At 38.3% G+C, this 15,408-nt stretch overlaps 1 protein-coding gene across 2 annotated transcripts; it reads left to right on the top strand.

Moving 5' to 3' along the window:
* The first annotated feature begins 1,237 nt into the window (after positions 1-1,237).
* Positions 1,238-1,829, top strand: LOC102862372 (small ubiquitin-related modifier 2-like). 2 transcript variants are annotated; one of them, XM_006883769.1, is made up of 2 exons: positions 1,352-1,505; positions 1,563-1,639. In XM_006883769.1, the coding sequence occupies exons 1-2, from the start codon at positions 1,352-1,354 to the stop codon at positions 1,637-1,639; spliced, it is 231 nt and encodes a 76-aa protein (XP_006883831.1). The 2 variants fall into 2 exon arrangements, with proteins under 2 accessions (XP_006883830.1, XP_006883831.1); XM_006883768.1 differs by having other exon boundaries at positions 1,238-1,829.
* The last annotated feature ends 13,579 nt before the right edge of the window (positions 1,830-15,408 follow it).

Here is a 15,408-nt window from a genome sequence, read left to right as displayed (position 1 = left end):
ATGATGCAGGATAGGCCTAGGTGCAGATTTGCCATTCACTGTGTTGATAGGCCTTGTCATTTATTGGATGACACCTAACAGCAACAACAAGCCCCCAAAATTCAGATTCAGCAATTCAAGGGCAATATATGATCACCCACTTTGGGAATGACTGAGATGTATTACTTCCAAGGATTTCTATATTTACATTTCTTGAGACACCACAGTTTAAAAGTTATAAAAAAAGTAATATATCCCATTCTTAGCATATGTTATCTCTGACCCCTCACTAAGACATCTTTGGGAAGATTTCCAATTTTTAAACCAGGGGGGTGTTTTTTGTCTCTTTTTTATTTTATATTGATTTGCTTACAAAGTTTATGTACATTGTGTTTCACACTATTCTTCATTCACATTGCGTTTCATACAATCATAGCCGTGCCTTATGCTTTACAACATTAATCACCGTTGTATCTTGCCCATCATTACCCTTCAGGTCCCTGCTGGGTCCTTCCTATCTGCGTTTCCCTCTTCTTCCCCCCACCAAACTGTGCAACCCTGTAGTTTTGCCACTATCCTTTCCTACCCCTCCATTCTCCCTCTTTTCCCTCTTGGGTCTCTATACATGTTTTACTAGTTATCTTTCTTTCTTTACCATGATGATCTTATGCAGTGATTATCCTTTTAAGATTTAGTTCACGCAACATAATGCTCTCCTTTCTATCTCAAGTTTGAAATCATTGCCTCTGAATCCCACACATTGTTCCATTGTGAGTCACAATTCCTCAATCCATTCAGTGTGGTTGGACATTTGGGTTGTTTCCATGTTCTTGCAATGGTGAACAAGGGTGCTGTGAATATTGGTGTATACAGCTCTGCCTCAGCTCTCATTTCCTTGGGGCATATTCTTAGTAATGGAATAGCTGAGTCATATAGAATTTCTATGTTCAACATTTTGAGGAAATGCCAAACTACCTTCAAGAGTGGTTACACCATTTTACAATCCCACCAGCAGTTTATTAGGGTTCCCACCTTTCTACATTCTCTCCAACATTTATTGCTTGTGCCCTATTAAACTTTGCCACTGTTGATGGGGTGAGATGGTATCCCATTGTGGTTTTGATTTGCATCTCTATTACTGCCTATGATTTTGAGTATTTCTTCATGTGTCTGTTGGCCATCTGAATGCCTTCCTCTGTGAAAAGTCTTTCCATGGGTACGGAAGGAGCGGGGAGGGAATGCACGACGTGCTCGCGCCCTTCACCTCCTCCACTGCTGCCACCTCCTTCTTCTGCCGCTCCTGGTGCTGCCTGTGCGCTCTTTGGTGCGGACCTGGTACCTCTTTTGTGAAGCGGCTGCTCAGGCGCTTGCCATGGCCGACGAGAAACCCAAGGAAGGAGTCAAGACTGAGAACAACGATCGTATTAATTTGAAGGTGGTGGGGCAGGATGGTTCTGTGGTGCAGTTTAAGATTAAGAGGCATACCCCACTTAGTAAACTAATGAAAGCTTATTGTGAACGACAGGGTTTGTCAATGAGGCAGATCAGAATCCGATTTGACGGACAGCCAATCAATGAATCAGATACACCTGCACAGTTGGAAATGGAGGATGAAGATACAATTGACGTGTTCCGGCAGCAGACAGGAGGTGTCTTCTAAAATAAGCACAGAGGAGCCTGCTGTTTTACTCCAGAACTCTGTTCCTGCAGACCAAGAATACATTCTCAATTAGAAAACCACAAGTGGGTTCCAGCACATCCTGACTACTACAGCTTAGTTTTCTCTCGTCTTTCATTTCCCCCTCCCTATTCTTTTATTGTACATAAAGTAACTGGTGCATGTACACATGCATATTAAAAAAGTCTTTCCATGTCTTTTGCCCATTTTTTAATTAGGTTATCAATGGTTTTCTTCTGAAGGCCCAGGAATATTCCGTAAACATTTGTTATGAGACCCTTGTCTGAGATGATATTGCTGAATGACTTCCCCCCCCCCCCAGTCAGTAGGGTTTCTTTTCATTCTGTTGGAAAAGGTTTTAGATGAGCACAGAGTATTAATCTTTAGAAAGTCTCATCCATTTTTATTCTCTCCAGATTGTACATTTCTGGCTGTGTTTGACAGTCTCTTCTTGGTTTCATAGACTAGGTCATCTCTGCTTGGTTTCCGTTTGTCTCGTATGAACTTTATGGTTTGTGGTTTAACTCTCAGGCAATTTTTATTACTTTCACCCACAATCACAATGAGCTAAAAATTAGCCAGGAAATGTTTTCTATTGTTATCGAGTAAATGTAATACTAATAGATGTCCAAGTGTTAACCAGTGTTGTATTTGCCTTCTATAAGGAAGAGGTCAGATTCTTGAATACTGTGAAGTCTGGACCCCAGAATTGGCACAGTTCTTTGATGAAGATTCCAGGGAAGTCAATCATCTCATTTGTACTGTGGTCTGTGGACACTATTGGGAGACTGTTATGGAACAGAGAGATCTTTTTGTACTTTTTTTGCCAAAGCAGAAATTATAAACCCATGGTAAATTCTAAGTGTAATACATTTTACCTTATATAGAATATCATAGGGTACAATTTTCTCTACTCTTTTAAAGACACACAGCCAGGAACAAGCCAGGCACACATAAGTTTTAAACAGAGAAATTCCACAAGAGTCAATATTTATCTAACACTTTTTTTTTCCAGTGTTGCACATATAGAGCCTGTGTCTTGGAAAAGGATTAGAGAATATAGTAGCACATATTTTTAAAAAAGAAGTAGAGAATGAAAGTCTTAATTTTCTAACTACTTGCTCATTATAGAGACTGAATACATATGGAGAAAGGATATATCCCTGGTATACACTTTACCTGATTTTAAATCAGATGATGTTGCCTTGTTCTGTTCAGGCAACTGCTTCTTGGTCTATGCATAAGGTTTGCATGAGGACAATTAAGGATTCTGAGATTCTCATACTTGATGTTGTCCATAATTTGCTGTGATCTACACAGTCAAATGTCTTTTCATAGTCAATAAAACACAAGTCAATATTTTTTGAGCATTTTCTGCTCTCAGCCTGTATCTTTCTGACAGCAGCAATATTATCCCTTATACCACAACCTCTTCTGATTCCATCTTGAATTTATAGCAGTCCTCTGTTGCAGCCAATTTAAAATAATCTTCAGTGAGATCTTTCTTCCAGGTGATTATTTAATGACATTATTTGATAATTTCCACACTCTGTTGGATCACCTTTTTTGGGGGAATAGGAACAAATATAGATCTAGTTCAGTCAGTTGGTCAAGTAGCTGTCTTAACAAATTTCTTGGCCTAGACTAATGAGTATATCTAGGGCAGCCTGCTTCTGTGAAGATTATACTTTGTAAACGACATAGACAAGTTCTGCTTTGCCCAGTGGAAATGGATTTTTAATCTGGAGAGAAGACACAATCATTGCCTCTTATTTACAGATTCTCAGGGCCCATAGAGAAGATTTCTCCAAGGATTTCCCATCACACAGAAAGATTTCTGGCACTATATCTCACCAATATTCAAATGCATTAATGAGTGGAAACCCATAAGTTGGTGACTCTGACTTAAAGAGAAACGCGATTCCATAATTGAGCATTGTGTTTTTATCCTACAGTGGAAACTCAGATTCCTTTGTCATCCAGCAAATATTTTGGATTCCCAGGCCTGATGTTGTTGGGACACTTGTCTTGCAATTTCTCCAACTCTAGTGCAGGGTGTTTCTTTGTAATGTTTTTTATTGTCCAAAGTAATCTTTCTTATTTCAGATTTCTGCTTTCCTGGGGGAATCCAGTAGTTAATAAGACTTAACTTTATCATTGCTACCATATTGAGCCTTTTGAAATTAAAGTGACACCTTACTCTCCCATGTCTCTCAAGTCAAACAAATTCCAGTAGTCTTCATCAGTCTTCATGTGAACACAACTCACCAGGGATGACTGACAAAAAGAAGAACTTCTGAGAGCCCCAGCTGAGACTTGTACGTAAGAGCCCGTATTGTCGCTTGACAATGAACATTGTCTATATTTTAAATGGGCAGTGTTTTAACTCTTAATTGCTTAGTGATGATACATCTGCATGTTGTTTTCATACTTACTTTCAGTTGTGATTTTAAAGTTTAAGGAAAGTCTGTGTTTTCATTCATTGGTTGATAAACTTTTCCTTTTTCCTGCCTCCCAACTCATTTTGCAATACATATCTTGTTCTGGATTGCCATTTGCATGCAGACAATGTCTAATTATCCATTCCCTTTAAGTAATCCTTCCGTTCTCCCACTCTGGTGTTGTTCTTATGTACCTTCAAGTCAAAACCAACACACTGCTGACTCTCCAGTGGGTTTTCAGAGACAGTTAATCACCTGAGATTTACCCATCCTTCTCCCAAGGAATCTCTGGTGATTTGAACTGCATGTCTTTGGGATTGCAGGCCATCTTCTTACCTCTAGGCCACCAGAGCTTTGTTCATTCTTTCCCTGCTTTCCTCTAATGGCCACCATATTTTTGTAAGAGTGGTCCTGTGCAGTGTTTGTCCTTTTGTGACTGAGATATTTTACTCAGCATGTTGTTGTTGTTATGTGCTGTTGAGTTGCCTGTGACTGTTTATAGTGACACTATATACAATAGCTCTGAAGCCTGCCCTGTCCTGAGCCAGTCTCACTGACTCTGACACACCTGCCCTCATTTCTCCAGTCACTCTATCAATCCATCTAATCTGGGGCCTTTCTCTCCTGGGCTGTCACTCCAATCCTTCCGAGTATGATGTCCTTCTCCATTGACCGGTTGGTCCCTCCTGGCTATGTGCCCAAAGTTTGTGAGACCGAGCTTCAAAATTCTAGCCTCCAAGGGTAATAATCTATTTTTTAAAACAATAGACACACACCTTATTAGGAGCCGTGGTGGCACAATGTGCTCTGTGTTGAGTTGCTAACTGGAATAACAGTGTGAACCCATGTTGCCTAATGGAGGTTGCCATGGGTGAGAATTGACTTGATTGTTTGGATATGATGCATAGACTCAACACACTGGCTTCCCAGTATTTAGAACAATGTTGTCAAAGAACAGAAAAATTGTGAGTTTCTTAAGGAATAAAAAACAGAAACCATAAGAAGTGAGATGGGGTTGCTTGAGGTTTAAACAATACAGTAAGTGTGAACTTTGGAGCTCTGGTGTCATGACCCTTGGGAGCTGTGCTGTGATCCCAAAGGCTGTGAGCCTTTCTCATGGTTTTCAGGTGAAACAAGCGCAGTTTCCACTCATGGGATTGTTAGCAACTCATCCGAGGGTTCGGTATGGCGTGCTTCCAACTCAACAGCAATGAGATCTGAGTGATATTGGTATCACTTTGGAAACTTAAAACGTTTTTTTTAGTAGGTGCAAGAAGAAAACAGAAGAAGTGAAAATTTATCAATATGGGTTAAAACCCATAACTTAAATTTGGTAAAGAATTATTTACAACATGACCTTAAGCAAAAATTAAATAGCATTCATACTTTCATTTGATTATTCTTTCTTTCTTCTGTAAAATATTGTGAACTTACTTGCCCTAAACCATATGAGCTTTGTAGCTTTGTAGCTTAGCAAAAGTCGGTGAGTTTGGGCTTGCGCCTGAATTAAATGGCAGATGAAGGGTGTAAATGAGGATCAACTTCATATCTGGAACTGTGCTACTCTAAAAATTTGAAAAAGCACAACAAATTAGTTTTTCCTCTAGTAGCTTTGCATTGGCATGGAAATGTCATGCAAATTTATCTGAAAAGTTGCCTAAGGACACAATGCAAAGTATTATGGGGCTACCAGGTGATGTTCGATGAGGTGTCTACTAAGTAGAACAGATGTCAGTATGTCCTGGTATGTATGTCCTTGCCTCTCTTCTGTGGAAGGCCGCCTTCTAACTAGGCAGAACCTGTTCTTAGGAACTACTCTCTCTCCCCTTGTTAGTAAGTCCAGTGCGATCTCCAGAAGAGAGCCCTCTTAAAAGGAGTTGGCTTGCAAATCAAGGCCCTAGTCCTTCAAACCTTCTTACCTATGCACTTTGCTTGAAACTTTGGTACTCCATACATACATTATTAGGTGTTATCAACCTTAAGGTTTTGTCCCATTCACTTGCCTTAAAGGTTAGTCAGAGGTTTTTGCTGTTGTTGCAGGAGACAGAAAGCTAAATGGATTTAGTTTAAGCAGGAAGTGGAAGCTATGATTTCCAATATCTGAAATTTCAGTTGTAATATGCTTTTAGGTGCGGACAGAGCCAGAGTTAAATTTTATCAGTGCTCAGTTTTACTTTCTCTATCTCTCAGCACTGCTTTGGATTCACTCACTTCAAATAAAGGTAAACTTTTGCCACGCGATAGTAGATAAGGTTGATGGAGGCCCCAAGCTTGCATTTGTTTGGTGTCATGAATTCAAAAGGAAATTGTTTTTTTTCTTCAAGACTGTGCCACATATACTGGGAAAGGAGTTAATAACCCATCCTCAAGCTATGACTGCCAGACTGTGGGCCAGGTAATTGGTTTTGTATTCACAGCTGGAGTTGGTGGGTACAAAGGCTACAAATAGGGAAATGATAGTGACCCACAGAAATTCCAAGCAAGGAAAAAACACAGCTCCTAAATTTCTACTCTGAAATAGGTTGCTGTTGTCATTATGTGTCATCGAGTGGCCCGTGGCTCATAGCGACCCTATGTACAACAGCCCTAAACTCTGCTTTATCCCGTGCCAACCTCATTGTCTCTGACACACCCATCCCCATTACCCCAATCACTGAATCAATCCATCTCATAGAGAGTCTTCTTCTCCTGCTCTGTCCCTCCACTCTCCCAAGCATGACATCCCTCTCCAAGGACTGGTCCTTCCCTGCAACATGTTCAGAGTGTGTCGGACGAAGCTTTAGAATCTTTGTCTCCAAGGAGCAGCCTGGTTTAACCCTTTCCGGGATGAACCTATTCATTATCTTACCAGTCCATGGTATATTCAATATTTTTCTCCAGCACCACAGGTCAAAGGCATCAATTTTCCTATCATCCCTAGACATAGGCCAGCTCTCTGATGTATAGCAAGTGATTGCAAAGACCATGGCCTGTATCAGGTGTACCTTAGTCTCCAGACTGACATTGTTGCTCTTCAGTACTTCGGAGAGGTCTCTAATAGCAGACTTTCTAAACACAATATATCTTTTAATTTCCTGGCTTCTAGTGCCAAGATTATTGATAGTGGAGCCAAGCAAACTAAAGCTTGGCTCTAAAATATGACAAGAAGTATAATTTCCAAAATAATGCTTATTGCTGTATGTCTGCATGGAAACACAAATGTCTTCCATCTCTCATTTTAAAAATTTGTTTATATACAATTATTCATATGCATTGTGTTTCATTCCTGTGCATTGTGTTTTATACAATATTTCATATACATTATGTTTATACAATTAATTACTATTTAACTCTGCTTATTATCACCTTATATTTTCAGGTCTGCATTTAATCTTTCCTATCCCTTTTTCTCCTCTGCTGCCCACTAACCTCTGCTATACTAGTGATTTTTCTCCTCTTCTGAACATTTATATTTGTCTTGCTCAGTTATCTTCCTGTTTTTGTAAGTGTCTTATTCAGTATTTGTCTTAGGTGACTGAGTTATTTCACACAGTATTATGCTGTCTGGATTCTCTCATTTTATGTAGTAGTTTACAAAATTATTCCTTGGTGTTACATAGTATTCCCGTGTGTGAATGTACTACAATTTCTCAACCCATCCATTTAGTGATGGATATTTGGGCTGTTTCCACTTTCTTACTAATGTGAATAATGCTGTTATGAACATAGGTGTATATATTTCCATTTGTGTCTCAGTTCGGATTTCCTTGGGGTTTAGTCCTAGCAGTAGCATAGCTAGGCCATGTGAGATTTCTACATTCAACATTTTTTTGGAAACAACATATTGCCTTCCAGTGCAGTTGTACCATTTTATAATCCCACCAACAGTGCATAAGAGTTCCAATCTGCTCTGTTGTTAAAATTTGCTACTGGAATGAGGTTTCTCCTTACTGTTTTGATTTGCATCTCTCTGATTGCTAATTATTTTGAAAATTTCTTGATGTGTTTATTAGCAATTTGAATGTCCTCTTCTGTGCAGTCTTTTAATGTTCTTTTGCCCATTTTGTGACTAGGTTATTTATCAATCGTTTGTGGAGATCATGTAATTTTTCCTTAAACTTTGTCCATGAGACCCCCTTGTTTTTAATATAATTGCCAAACTTCCTCCCTCCCCTAGTCTGAATGCTTCCTTTTCACCATTTTGGAGAAAATTGTTAAACACACAGAGACTGATTTTAATAAGGTCCCTTCATCAAGTTTATCCTCTCCAGGTTATGCTTTTTTTGTCTATGTTTGCAAGCCTATTTACGTCATAGGCTAGAGCTTCTAAATATGTTGCCATATTATCTCTTATTATCTTTATGGTTTTAGTTTTAGCAGTAGGTCTTCAATCCATTTTGAGTTGGTTTCTGTGTGTGGTGTGGGGTGTGAATCCTGCTTCAGTTTTCTGCAGGTAGATGTCTGGTTTTGCCAGCACCATTTGTAAAAGGGGTCGTCATCCCCCATTTTTAATGGGTTTTGTTTCCTTGTCAAATGTCAGATGACCGTAGGTAAATGGGTTGATTTCCGAGTTGTTGGTTATATTCCATTGATCTATGAGTCTGTTGTTGCCCCAGTACCATGTTGTTTTGTGATCAATGAGTGAGATGCCTCCTACTTCATTTTTGTTTTTCAGTGAAGCATTGTTTATTCTGGGTCTCTTTCCTTCCAAATTAAATGAAAAATTGTCTTTTTTCTCTCTTTGAAGGATGAATTTGATAACTGTATCCAGATTATTTTGTACTGTAGATTATTTTGGGAAGGGTTGTCATTTTCACAGTGTTCTTCCTATCCATGAACAGGGAATATGTTTCCATTTGATTATGTCTCTTGCTGTTTCTCATAGTAGTGTTTTCTAATTTCCTTTTATTCCCAAGTTTTCTTTTCCATGCTTTGTTTCTGTAGTGAAATCCACAAATGCCTTTTGATAAATATATGCCTCATTGCATATGTTGTTGTTTGGTGCTGTGGAATTGAGTGTGGCTCATAGTGACCCTTTTAACTCCCAACTTGATCGTTGCACTATCCTATACCATTCTCATCATCTGTGACACACTAGAATCCATTGCTGAAGTCCCTGAGTCAATACATCTCATTGAAGGTCATCTTCTCCGCCGACCCTCCATTATACCAAGCATGGTGTCCCTTTCCAAGCAGTAGCTTTGCCTAGCTTTCTGTCCAAAATATGAAAGATGAAGCTTCCAAGGAGCACGCTGTTTGTACTTTTCCCAAGACATACCTGCAAATAAAACCTACAATGTTTTCAAATACAACAAAAAAGATAAAGAAGAAGTAACTCATTTTATTAAACAGAATAGAATTTTTCTTGAACTCTCTGTACTTTTATTAGAAAAAGTGGCTGCTTTCCTTCTTTAACACCAATATAAACCACTTTGAAACCATTTTATGTAGTCTAAAATATAAAACTGGTACATATTATCTTTTTATTAATATTTATAACTGACAATGATTGTATATTGCATGGGAAAATAAGATACTGTCAGGGGAATCCTGCAGTAATTATTTCAAAGGTATATTTGCACATGAATAGAGAAAGAAGTAATTAGAAGCAAATTCACACATTGTCATCCAATAGGTTTGCTTTAGGGTGAATATATTTATTTTTATAGTTCTGTTGGAAATATACCAAAGTTATATTTTCTCCTATAATTGAGTTTGGCCAACACATGTAGGACATGCTTATAATACCATGGTTTTTATGGCATTATATTATTTGAAACTGAAAGACAAAAATTGAGAAAGTCAACTTGGAAAAAGTTAAGGATACTATAACAAAAGTATAACAAATTGAAATAATGAGAAAACAAAACAAGTCAGCCACTGAAAGACAAATATTATGTATGTTTCCCATTATAAAAAGCTAAGGAAATGTGTGCACACACACATACACAGAGTATAAAGAGAATTGTCCTAGTAGGGAAGGAATAACTGAAATTTATCCTATTTCCTTGAATCCTAATGGAATGTTCTTAACACGAAATGTTCGCTATAAATATCTCTGGTGAATGTTTTCTAGTTAGAACACATAAAAAACACTACAATTACTCAGTGAAAAGAAAAACAGTTCAATAGAAATGGGCAAAAATCTTAAACAGGCATTTCCTAAGAGAAGAAAAATAAATGGCCAATAAATAAAAATTGTTCAGCACCATTGTTGTTGCTTTTATTCTGAGCCATCAAGTTGACTATGACACATAGTGATCCTATGAACAATGGCTTCGAACTCTGTCCTATCCCTTAGCCAATCTCACTGTCTCTGACACACCTACCCCCATTGATACTGTTACTGTGTCAAACCATCTTATCTGGGATCTTCCTCCCCTGCACTGGCCTTGCACCTGTCCAAGGATGATGTCTTTCTCCAAGGACTGCTCCCTTCTGGCAACATGCCCAAATGTGAGACAGTTTCAAAAGATTGCCTCTAAGAAGCAATCTGGTTTCATCATTTCCAGGACAGACCTGTTTGTTCTCTTGACAGTCCATGATATATTGAATATTTTTCTCTAGCACCACAACTCAAAAGCATCAATTCTTCTTCTTTCATCCTTTATCATTGTCCAGATCTCAGAAGCACAGGAAGTAATTGAGCGGATCATGGCTTGGATGAGGCACACTTTCATCTCTAGACAGACATCATTGCTCTTAAGTGCTCTGGAGATGTTCCTGATGGCACACTTTTCTTAAAGCAACCCATCTTCTGACTTCCTGATTGTTGGTGCCAAGAATGGTGATAATAGAACTGAGCGAGACAAAATTGTTAACAACCTCGATATTTTCTTCACCAATCCTGATGCTGCCAAATTGAGTTGGTGGCTACAATTTTTGTTTTCTAAATATTGAGATATAGTTCATACTGAAGACTGCAGTCCTTGAACTTTTGCAGCAAATGTCTTAAGTCCTCTTCAATCTTCTCAATCAGGGATTTGTCATCTTCATAACACAGGTTGTTTATAAGTCGTTCACTAATCCTCATGCTACAATCTTCTTCATAAAATTCAGCCTCCCAAATAATCCCTTCTGAATAGAGATTGGAGAGAGATAGAGAATACATCCCTGTAGAGATGGAAAGGCAATACACCCCTGATGTACTCTTACTCAATTTTGAAGCACTCAGTCTCCCCTTGCTCTGTTTGCACAATAGCTTAATTAAATAGAAGTCGCTTTTTGTGTAGTACAGTGCTGAAACTGAGAACAATTAAAATTAGTATCAGCAGATGGACATGTGTAGAATATTCATATTAATTAACAATCAAAAAATGTATAGTATCTGAGTTTTTAAAGTTTCCCATATATATCTTAGATATAAGATAAAATAATATAATGTATATTTTTGTATATAATATTATACACTATCATATCAGTATTATTTATTAACACATTGTCACAAATGATGGCGAATGTGTTTCTAAGCATGGTTGTCAATTTACAAAGTGTGCGGCAATGTGTTAATTAATATATAATAGCATAGATTGTATATATACTACTATAGAGTCAGAACCAACCCATAGCTGACCCTCCAGTGGGTTTTCAGAGGCAGTTCTTCACACAGGAGAAGATTGCCCATTCTTCCTCCATAGAGCAACTGATGCCCTCGAACCACATGCTTTCAGGATTGCAGTGCAGCTTCTTGCCACTAGACAGAGAGAGAGAGAGAGAGAGAGAGAGAGAGAGAGAGAGAGAGAGAGAGAAGTGCTTTGATTATGTGGGGTCTCTTTCCTCTCCAAATAAACTTGACAACTTACTTTTTGATCTCCTTGAAAAATAAATTGGATATCAGTTTTGGGATTGTGTTGAACATATAGATTGATTTTAGTTGTTGTTGTTAGGTGCCATCGGATTGAGTACAACTCATAGTGACCCAATGAACAAAAGATCTGAACCTTGTTCTATCCTGTACCATCCTCACACTTCCTGACATACAAGATCCCATTGCAGCTGTTACAGTGTTAATCCACCTGGTTGAGGGTCTTCCTCTCCTTTGCTGACCCTCCACTCTTCCTAGCATTTTGTTCTTCTCCAAGGAATAGCCCCTCCTAGTATTATGTCCGAAGTAAGTGAGGCAAAGCCTCATCTTTTTGTCTCCAAAGAACATTCCAGGTGCACCCTCTCCAAGACATATCTGTTCATTCTTTTGGCCATCCATGTGATGTCCAGTGCTCTTTTCCAACACCACAGCTCAAAAGTGTCAATTCTTTTTCTGCCTTCCTTATTCATCTTCCAGTTCTCAGATGCATAGCTAGTAATTGGAAAGACCGTGGCCTGAATCAGACACACCTTAGTCTTCAAACTGACATTCCTACTCCTTAATAATTTGGAAAGGTCCCTAACTGCAGATTTTCCCAGTTCAATATGTCTCCTAATTTTCTGACTGCTAATATCCAGGATTTTAATTGTGGATCCAAGTAAGATGAAGCTGTTGACAGTTTCAATCTCCTCTCCATCCATCATTATACTGCTTATCAGGCCAGTGATAAGAGTTTTTGTTTTCCTGGCATTGAGATGCAGTCCATACTTAAGGCTGTATTCCTTGATCTTCTGCAACAAGGGCTTCAAGTCCTCCTCACTTTCAGCAAGCAAGGTGTGTCATCTGCATTACACAGGTTATTGATGAGTCTCCCTCCAATCCTGATGCCACACTTCTCTTCATAGAGTCCAGCTTCTCGGATAATTTGCTCTGCATACAGATTGACAACCCTGACACACTCCCTTCCCAATTTCAAACCATACAGTGCTCCCCTGTCCTGTTTGCAGAATAGCCTCCTGATATAAGCATAGGTTCCAAATGTGTACAATCAAGTGCTCTGAGATTTTCATTCTTCTCAGTATCAGCCACGGCTTGTCATGATCCATACAGTCAAATGCTTTTGGATAGTCAATGAAACACAAATAGGCATTCTTCTGGTGTACCTTAGTTTTAGCCAAGATCCATCTGACATCAATGATATCCCTTGTGCCACAGATTGGGTAACTGTATTGAGACTTTCTTGGACATACAGACTGCTTTTAGTAGGATTGACACTTTCACTATATTGAGTCTTCCTATGCATGAACAGGGAACATTTTTCTAATTACTTCGGTCTTTTATTGTTACTCACAGAAGTGTTCAGTAGTTTTGTGTCTTTAGTTAGGTTCATTCCCAAGTATCTCAATTTGTGGGTGGCTACTGTAAATAGTATTACTTTCTTAGTTTTCTTCTCTGGCAAGCTGAGTTTTGTCATAGCTAAAGCATCTATAATACTGAATATAATGTTGGAACGAAGATTTAAATCAAGTCTATCAGAGTTTAACTCATGGGATGTGACTGCATGTTTTGCCCACGTGAATAGCCCAGTAAATATTTTAATGCAAAAAAAATTAATTCACTACACTGTTTTTAGTCAAATTTTCCTTTAATGTAGTCAATCCCTTCCGGCAGGAGCTTTTAAAGGATTATATGTAGGCTCTAATTTTAATTCCCACTGTGAATTGCTTTTGTGTTTGTTTTATTATAATCAGAAGACAATTCCTTGCATCACAAGTTTTAGTGAATCCAAATTTTGGGTTTCATGCCTTGGTCAGTATTGGAATCCTGAATAGAAACTGCTATTGAGAATGATATGATGTTTCATTCCATAATACATTAAGCATTTGGGGTTTGTTGTTGTTGTTGTTAGGTGTTATTGACTTGAACATTAACCATAATGACTATATTAACAACAGATGTGAATTCTATTCTATCCTGTACCACCTTTGTTGTATCTCTAACATACTTGAGTGCATTGCTGCAATTACTGTGACATTTCATTTCATCAAGGGTCTTCATCTTTGACCAACCCTTCACCTTTACAAGCATGACATCTCTCTCCAAGGAATAACCTGTCTTAGCTGCATGAGAGACAAAATTTTGTCATTCTTGTCTCTAAGGACTATTCTCTCTGTACTTTCTCAAGGTCATATCTCTTTTGTTCTTTTGGCAGTCCATGATATGGTCAGCACTCTTCTTCATCACCACAGCCCAAAGACATCAATTCTTCTTCTGTCATCTATATTCATTGCTCAGCTTTCAGATGCACAAGTGATTGAAAAGAGTATGATTTATTTTTGCTCTTGTAAAAATAACATTGTACATTTAAAGTCACATATGTTGGTTTAATAGTTTAAGATTAAACTAACACACATGACTTTAAATGTGCAATCAATGTTGTTTTTCTCTTGTCACTTTGAGAGAAAAGTCTTACTCTTGCAACCCAAAGATACTTAATATATTCATCATCAGGGATGACTCCTTGGTATCTATTCTTTCCTGTGATGCCATCTCCAGATAGGCCCAAATGCCCCATGAGGCAGAGACTTGAGACTCCACTCTGACAGAAACTCCTGTTTGGAATAGAAGTTATAATACTGGGTTTTTTAATCAGGCAGATTTCTATAACTATACATTGCTACTAATTGGCTTTGTGAACTCTTTCACAATGCTTAATCTTATTGAGTCTTATATTCATACTAAATGAATAGAATAATTCACATTTTAGATTTTGTGGGACTTAAATGAGAAAATAAATAAAAGAATTTTATTACAATTATTAATGAATAGTAAACATTAAATAAGTGTTAGCTTTTTTCTGCTTGTCAACATCATTTGCAAAAGAGAGAAGGGAAAGTCTTCATACATTGTGTTGTCTGGAATTAGAGATTATGCAAAAAAACCTGTAGTGGGGCAGCCAATGGGAGACACCCAAAATGAGAGACTGGAGCCCTAAGTCTGCTTACATTTCTAGCTTTCTCATCTGCAGAGGGAAAGACACTGAACTGAGTGATCTTGAAGTTTTGTATTACGATGATTGTTTTATTCTAAGTCAGTAAATAAATACTGAAATATTTAATACTGAGGGGTAAATATAGAAGGAACTCAGTCATTGATTCAAAATGTGTTCAGTGGATTCCTAATGATGGAATGTTCTCTATCTTCTGGGGGTGGGTCTAAGGTAATGTCTTCTCTAAGCCCACAAAGCAACTTCAGAAAAAGGGATAGCAGTGGAAGCGGAGAACTGGGGAATCTGGAGGTAGATGAATAGTGTCTTCGATGTATGTGTATATAAGATGGTCCTAGACTCCCAGTTGCCTGGACTGAATTAGGTTTCCTTATGCTACAGTGGAGGTTTGGGAACATACCCAGAGATGCAGATCCCATCAGAACCCACACCCCCTTAGCTGTTCAGTGTTCATAAGTGGCTGCAGAGAGTGGACTCTAGGATCTCTCAGGCTGTAGTAATGACGGCTGCTCAGTGAGAG

This window comes from Elephantulus edwardii, unplaced genomic scaffold (assembly GCF_000299155.1).
Source record: "Elephantulus edwardii isolate Elephantulus edwardi_28Jun2011 unplaced genomic scaffold, EleEdw1.0 scaffold00029, whole genome shotgun sequence".
Taxonomy (NCBI): domain Eukaryota; kingdom Metazoa; phylum Chordata; class Mammalia; order Macroscelidea; family Macroscelididae; genus Elephantulus; species Elephantulus edwardii.
This window is presented reverse-complemented; position numbering and strand designations above follow the sequence as displayed.

Coding starts and splice junctions, on each gene's coding strand:
- LOC102862372 (XM_006883768.1), top strand. CDS start 1,352: ATGGCCGACGAGAAACCCAAGGAAGGAGTCAAGACTGAGAACAACGAT.